Source organism: Vespa velutina, chromosome 22, assembly GCF_912470025.1.
Source record: "Vespa velutina chromosome 22, iVesVel2.1, whole genome shotgun sequence".
In the NCBI taxonomy this organism is placed as follows: Eukaryota; Metazoa; Arthropoda; class Insecta; order Hymenoptera; family Vespidae; genus Vespa; species Vespa velutina.
The window spans coordinates 1,342,226-1,350,000 of record NC_062209.1 but is presented as its reverse complement, the minus strand read 5'-3'; the positions used below and the strand labels follow the sequence as shown (position 1 = coordinate 1,350,000).

The following is a 7,775-nucleotide window of genomic DNA, read 5'->3' as shown; positions in this document are numbered from 1 at the left end:
AAAAAAAAAGAAAAAAAACGAATATATCCGAAATACGTCCGAATTTTTCGACGTTCTTAGAAATATAGATACGTATAATCTTTTAATTTTTTCTCCTGAGAAGAAAATAAAGGATGAGAACAGATTTAACCCTACTTCTTTTTTTTTTTTTTTTTTTTTTTTTTTTTTTTCTCCTTATATGTACAAATCCGAGAATCGTTTTATTGTCACAAAGTAAGAGCAATAGACGAAAAACGAGGAGATTTGTTGGCCCAACAATAGAATATTGTCGGTCTTCTTTGTGAAAGGGGGCAAAAAGAGCGATTGGCGAATACGATCTGAAAGTCCAAGATTTGATCTTGTCGATATTACCATGTATGTATGTATGTAAACGGACATATACATGCAAACATTATGCAGAATATTGAGAAGGGAACGAAGCAATATTGTATAGAAAAGGCAGGGAATTCTTTTAGAATATCTAAAATCGTTCCTTTTTCGTAAATATTCTCATAGATAATAGTATAGTATAGTATAATATGTATATATACATACATATATATACACATATATATAGAATAAAAAATATTAAATATTAATATTAATTTATACCAATATAATATATATATATATATATATATATATAATATTATTAATTAATAATAATATAATACTTACTATTATAATATTAATATATACATGTTACGTATAAATTCAATTAAAATAATTATTGAATTGAAATATGTGAAAGCAATGAACGTAAGATAATTGAACGGGGATGTTCAAGAGAAAATGTGATTTACATTGCGTTACATAAAATTTACATGGTAAAAGAAAAACAAAAAAAAAAAGAAAAGAAAAGAAAAAAAAGAGAAAGAAAGAAAGAAAGAAAAAAAAAGAAGAAAAGAAAAAAAAATGTTCCATCGGTATGTATAACAATGAAAAGAAACAATGGATTAATTGCATTGTTATTTCATTATTCAAAATGAAAGATAGTACGTGTTTCGCTTAACGACGTAACAAACGAGCGGCCATTTTTAATTTATCCAAAAATAATACCAAATGAATTTTTATTTCTATTTACGTAATTCCATTACGTAAATCTCGTAAATTTAATAAAAATTTAACGTATTATAAAATATCTAGATTATGAAATCAATACGTTTCAATTATTAACGATACGTTCGGCCATTAGAAAACTAAACGTATATAGAAATTATGATAATAATATAAACTTAACCTAACCTTTCGTAATACGTTGTTGTCCATGCGATGATAAGTTGATTGATATTAGTAAAACGTGTAAAAACCAAGGATCATGTAAAGGATTAACTTTTCTTCGGAAAAAAATCCTTAAACTCTTTTAATATCTTCTTTTAATCATAGTATTAATTAATTATCTCTCTCCTCTCTCTCTCTCTCTCACACACACACTTTCTCACTATTATTACGTCTTTATATTTTTCTCGTTATGTGAAAAAGTTCACGATAAACTTTCAGAGAAAAGTCGACACACTCGCGCGAATTTCGCTATCGATCGCGACACTCGATCACGATTATAACATCGAAGTTTGCATTAATGGTCACGCGACCGAAATCATCCATTATATATACATACACATATATATATATATATATATATATATTATGTATTTATGTATGTACATAATACGACGAACGTTTTAATGTTACTTACACGATGAATAACATATAATGATTACGTACATATTATGTTTAAAACGAGACGTTGACGAATCTAATATGATAAACATTTCATTCAAATTACGCGAAAGTTACAATCGCAACGTCACGATCGTTAAGGTGGACGTATTATATCTCTCTGTTTCTATGTATGTTTATATATGTGGTATGTCTATATGTATCTATCCATCCGTATGTACGTGTCTCTCTCTCTCTCTCTCTCTCTCTCTATATATATATATATATATATATGTATGTGTATACAAGTACATAATTACGTAGAAAAGCGAAAGAACGAAAATGAATATTATTTTTGTTTCTTTCCTTTTCTTCCTCGTACAACGTAAAATATAATTTTCGTTGGACCCGTGACACGATAAATAATACACGTAATTGATAGACGATTAATAAAATCATTGAAATTTATTAAAGGAACGTTCGACGATAAACGATTTTTTTTTTTTAATATCGCTTTATATATCGTAACTTTAACGAAATGTCGATATAGAAATAGTACAGTTTTCTTCAGTCTATATCTTTAGCCGGCTTTTCAAACGCGATCGTTCGTTGGTTGAAATCGTTTTATAAATACACATATACTTACGTTTAGTTAGTTTATACATCGTGTACTTCCGTAATATTTTACTTCCTTAACGTTCGTTATTAAGATGGCGCCACTAATGCATACGATATCATGGCGCGCGCTCTTTGTAGATTATTCTCGATCTGTAATATTTTCACGAGTCGATTATGATCATTGAGAAAATTTTAACGACGATTAAACTTCTCGATTAATTCTATTCGACATTAAATTCACATTATAAATGATCACGTACACAGGATAATTTCGTCGTATTAAATATGTCATTTACACACGTAGCGAATGAACGATACATTAGGATACATAAACTTGGCGTAAAACGATTAAATCACGAAGTACGTATGTATCTATGTAAATAAGTAAATAACTAAGTAAACAAGTAAGTGAATAAGTATATATATATATATGTATATATGTATATATATGTATATATGTATGTGACGCGCGCTACGCGATGTTACGTACTAAACGGAATTTAATCGAACTGAAGTCCGTTGAAAGACAACCTTTAAGCGGTGCCCCCTTTACGAGCATTTAGTAACTAAAATATGGTAATAACAAAAAAGGAGGGAAATTTATATAGATTCAAGTTTATATTTTAACTTTATAGCTGATTAATGTCACATTATTTAACGATAATACATTTCCTAACCTCAATTGATGATTTATTATTATTGAAATTGAACGAATACGAAAGAAATAATATAATATAATTTGTAATTATCGTTATTGTCGTTAGATTTCTATTGGAAATAAAATGAGAACGAAAAGTAATTCTATCTATCTTTTTCTTTTTTTTTCTTTTTTTTTTTTTTTTCGTTCTACCATAAGATTTATCTTAGGGATTTATCGTATATAAATAAGGCACGCGAGAGTTTCTCTACTAACAAATTACAGAAGTAAAGAAAGTAATAGAACTGTTTATCATTCGCAGGTGATCTACCATTGCTAAGCGGCGGCATTAATTCAAAGCTGCCAAGTGCGTCGGCGTTACTTGAAATCCGTGAAACAAAGTTCGCTGGTAAAGAGGCCGTTGCCACTAAAGATATTTATCCTGGGGATTGTTTGGTCGTTGAAGAACCATTGGCTGCTTGTCTTTTGCCAGAGTTTTACGGTACTCATTGTCAACATTGCTTTTCAAGGTAAACAAACGATACTATTTTGTTAGTAAACATAAATGCGGTTAATATGAATGAGTTGAATCATTGAAAATGTTAAAAGAACTTTGTTACTTCGATGAAAATTAAATTGAGAGAAATCATTTTGCGATTGATCGTTGATTAAAAATTGATTGTCGATTATCAAAACTCCAATGATTTTTTATCGAACGATTCCTGTTTTTTTTTTTTCCTTTTGTTCGTTCATTATATCTCACCATTGTGCCCGAAAAATTGGATCGAAAGTTTTACGATATTTTTGACGACGTATGAAAAAAGAAATTGAAATAAAAAAAGAAAATAAATAAATAAATAAATAGAAAAAAGAAGAAGATGAAAAAAAAAAGATTATCTCGAAGATATTTTCGTATGGATCGTAAAAGATATATCCACTTTACCGATGCGAATTTCAAATTTTCAGGTTGAGAGCACCGATTGGTTGCACCGAATGTAGTACTGTAGCCTTTTGTGGAAGGAAATGCAGGGACGTCGCGGTCTCGACATATCATAAATATGAATGCAAGATTCTGGCGTTATTGATAGGTAAGCCATCTAGGATTTTCTTTGCGCAATATGTCATGTATAATGGTCAGATTTCAAGGCGAGGCTTATCCTTTCGATTGATTATCGATCGTTCCTTCGCTAAAAACATATTAAAGTGATACTACTCTTTGTCGACATTATTATTATTATTATTATTATTATAATATTACAGTCTTGTTCATTCGATCTATATTTATATCAATTAAACGATAAGTATTTTGTTAAATAAATTTAAATGAAAAAGTATATTACGAATATTTTGATGAATTATTTATAATGAAATATAATATAAATATGTAATATAAGCGAGATCAATATAAATAATTATAATAAATCAATTGAACTACATAATAATATATTATAATATATTATATTATGATATATTTTATGTAAATAAAATAAGAATTATTATTATTTACAAATGTTTTAATTAAAACACTAACCATTTTTTTTTCTTTTCTTTTCTTCTTCTTTTTCTTCTTTTTTTTTTTTTTTTTTTTTATTAATCGATATAATAATATTGATCACTTTTATTACAAATCACTTATATTATATTATTTGTAATGATACTTCATTACAAATACAAATGATTTATTTGAAATACTTATTAAAAATTTATTTATTTTTATTTATTTATTTATTATAATTATTCTGTTTTTTTTTTTTTTCTTTTCTTTTATATATATAAAAATCGTAATGCTTATTACTTTTTTTCATAGGTTCCGGTATGAGTATACTGAGCATGGTCGCTTATAGAATGATTACGCAAGAGGGCTTAATCAGATGTTTGAAATTTTATGATATAATAGAGAAAAAGTTAATTAAAGAGAACGATAAAAGCATGAATACAGTGATTATGGATAATGAGCCGAAATTAAGTAAATCGGCTAAGAGAAGACTTCGTAAGAAAAAGTTAAAGGATACATCGTGTCGTAACGACGATAATATCATTTCGAATGAAAATAAATCAAAGGGATCTACGAGCAATGATCCAAATATGGTAGACGTCAGAGCTTACGAATTAACCAATCATAATACAAAAAGATCGGCATCTGATTTTCTCGAGAGATCACTTATGGCGGCATTTTTATTAAAATGTTTGCAAAGAGTCAATTTCTTCGAGGATACCTCTCGCGATGACGGTAATTATATTAAAACGTTATTAATCATCGAAAAGAATTTCACGTTCCACGAAAGGATAGAAAGTTTTTTCCCTTTTTCCTCCGCCCCCCACCCCTCTCGCCACACCCTTTGATTTATCAAAAAATTTTCACAGAAATTCCTAATCAGAAGGAAATTATCGTGGGCTCTTTGCTCTTAAAGAATCTTCAATTACTTCAATTCAATGCCCACGAATTCTGCGAGACACGTGTTAATGCGAATCATCGTTTCCGTGGTAGCAAATCGATATATTTAGGAGTGGCAATATATCCTACGGTAGCTCGTTTCAATCACGATTGCTACCCCGCTGTGACGAGGTAAGAGCTGGAAGAAAAGAGAATAAAAGGAAAAAAAAAAAAAAAAAAAAAAAAAAAGAAAAATAAGAAACTCATTGCCAATCAAACAAATATCTAATTCACGTGGATGATATAAATGACGAATTATTATTTGAAAAATAGATATTTCGTTGGAAGGAACATCGTTATACGTGCGATTAGAACCTTGAAACCTGGCGACGTGGTAGCTGAAAATTATGGTCCAATATTTACAAAAAGAAATCTCGAGGAACGTCAAAGAACGCTCTCAGGTAGATACTGGTTTAAATGCACGTGCAAGGCTTGCAAGGATGATTGGCCGCTTTTCGAAAGAATGACAAACGATTTGGCTAAATTGAGGTGAATCTATGTTAATTAAATATATATATATATATAAAAAAAATCGATTCCATGTCGTATTACCAATAGATATATATATATATCATTATTTTTACGTAAATTGAATATTATGTCAACGTAAAAAACTCTTTTATTTATTCTTCTCTTGTTAGTAAAAATATAATTACATTATCAAAGTTATCAATATTATTATTATTATTATTATTATTATTATTATTATTATTATATTATTATTATGAAAAAGGTTTTCTAACGTTTTAAAACAAAGAATCTCTTTCAGCTTTATATTTTTAGTCTTAAGTATAATCGATCAAAATAAGATATGTAAAATAGTATTACAAAGTATTTTACAAAGGACAAACGATATAATGCCGTCAAGTATTTTGTAAATAGAATACCTGAAGAGTACTTACAAATGGTATCCTTTTTAAAAGATACCTTTTATTACTCCGATTTCCTTTTCACCTCTCTGCATTGTAAGATTCCAAAGGTATCTTTCAAGAGATCTAAAGGAACCTTTACTGTTGTCGAAACGTATACTCCGTGAACCATGGAATGGTATCTCGTTATATCTTTTTCACATATTATTTCATTTTATATACCTTTGTACTAAAAATGTAGAAAGACGTAAAAGATTTCTAGGGATTTTTATTTTCTCTCTCTCTCTCTCTCTCTGTCTATTTATCTATTTATCTATCTCTGTCTTTCTCTCTCTTTTTTCAGGGAAAAATTCAGGAGGAAAAATATAAAAGAGGAAAGAAATAGTTTTGAAAAATAATCAAATCATTAACAATTTTACAAACGTAATAATATTGTTTTTATTATATTACAGATGTACCACCGAAGGATGTAATAGATTATATCGACGAAAAGAAATTACCGATAAAACGATAAAATGTATTGGTTGTCAGAAAAGCATCAACCTCGTCGAAAGACTTAATTCTTTGCTCGAGTGTGAAGTACTCTATGTTCAAGGATTGGATAAGATGGAGGAAGAAAAGCCTGAAAGAGCTATAGAATTACTGGTCAAAGCCATAAAGAAGTTTCATGAGATAGCTGTACCACCTCATAGAGACACGCACTTAGCGGAAATTGCATTGGGTGCTTGTATGTCCGACTCTGGAAACACCTGGAGGGTAGCTTAAATGTATTAATGTATTTATGTATGTATGTATGTATGTATGTATGTATGTATATATATGTATGTATGTATATGTGTATGTAGATGAGAAAACTCGTATTTGATATGAAAACTTTTCGACTAGCTAGAAAGTGCAACAACGATGGTTGTGAACATAATATGAATGAATATTATCATAAATTTTGCAATAATTATCATAAATTCATATTAAAGATAAAACAATGGATATTAACAGACAATGGTTTCGTACGTATGTATATTATGGACAAAGTTTTAGGCACTTCCCACTCGCACTAAGTATGATAGACAAATATCGACAGATTAAGTGCATGCCTTAGGTTCCTATCTACCCATATATATATATATATAGGTATATATATATACCCCCATAGAAATGATAATACCAGTACCCGGTTTGTGTCAAACTATTAAGTACATAAATAATAAAGTACGATAAAAGAGAAGTTTCTTCTTTATATATATATATATATATATATATAAAAGTTCATATAAAAATAAAAGTTACTTTGTAACGTTTGTACGATAAAATAATTGCTCGCTGCTTGCTTCAATCAATAAACTGTCGTCGAACGAATGTACAATTAATTAAAGATATTAATAATCGATGAAAATGTGCTGGAAATGAAAGTTATAAAATTAACATGCGCATCGATGACTCTCGTTTCGGGATTTATTGAAAATAATATCTCATGAATAAATAAAACGTATGCGAGAGATAAAAAAAAAAAAAAAAAATAGAAACGAAAGCGAAAAAAAAAGAAAAACAATAAAAAGAAAAAAAAAGTCATCAGCGTGTG

At 28.6% G+C, this 7,775-nt stretch overlaps 2 protein-coding genes across 10 annotated transcripts in view; one reads left to right on the top strand and one right to left on the bottom strand.

Moving 5' to 3' along the window:
- Positions 1 to 2,943, bottom strand: part of LOC124956575 (growth factor receptor-bound protein 10-like) — a 437,491-nt gene extending 434,548 nt beyond the window's left edge. The window contains exons 1-2 of one of the 2 annotated variants that reach the window (XM_047512555.1): positions 2,517 to 2,943; positions 2,285 to 2,406 (exon numbers count right to left, since the gene is read on the bottom strand). The gene's annotated coding sequence lies outside the window, so the exon portion shown is untranslated. Of the gene's footprint in view, positions 1 to 2,284 lie in introns of both variants that reach the window. The other variant, XM_047512554.1, reaches the window with a different exon arrangement.
- The window catches only part of LOC124956573 (SET and MYND domain-containing protein 4), a 44,506-nt gene extending 37,090 nt beyond the window's left edge, over positions 1 to 7,416 (top strand). For 7 of the 8 annotated variants that reach the window (XM_047512550.1, XM_047512546.1, XM_047512545.1 and 4 more), the window contains 6 exons: positions 3,216 to 3,423; positions 3,860 to 3,981; positions 4,701 to 5,123; positions 5,258 to 5,459; positions 5,601 to 5,816; positions 6,649 to 7,416. In XM_047512550.1, coding sequence (XP_047368506.1) covers positions 3,216 to 3,423; positions 3,860 to 3,981; positions 4,701 to 5,123; positions 5,258 to 5,459; positions 5,601 to 5,816; positions 6,649 to 6,961 — 1,484 coding nt within the window. In that variant the 3' untranslated portion in view covers positions 6,962 to 7,416. Of the gene's footprint in view, positions 1 to 3,215; positions 3,424 to 3,859; positions 3,982 to 4,700; positions 5,124 to 5,257; positions 5,460 to 5,600; positions 5,817 to 6,539; positions 6,571 to 6,648 lie in introns of all 8 variants that reach the window. The other variant, XM_047512551.1, reaches the window with a different exon arrangement.
- Positions 7,417 to 7,775: the final 359 nt, after the last annotated feature.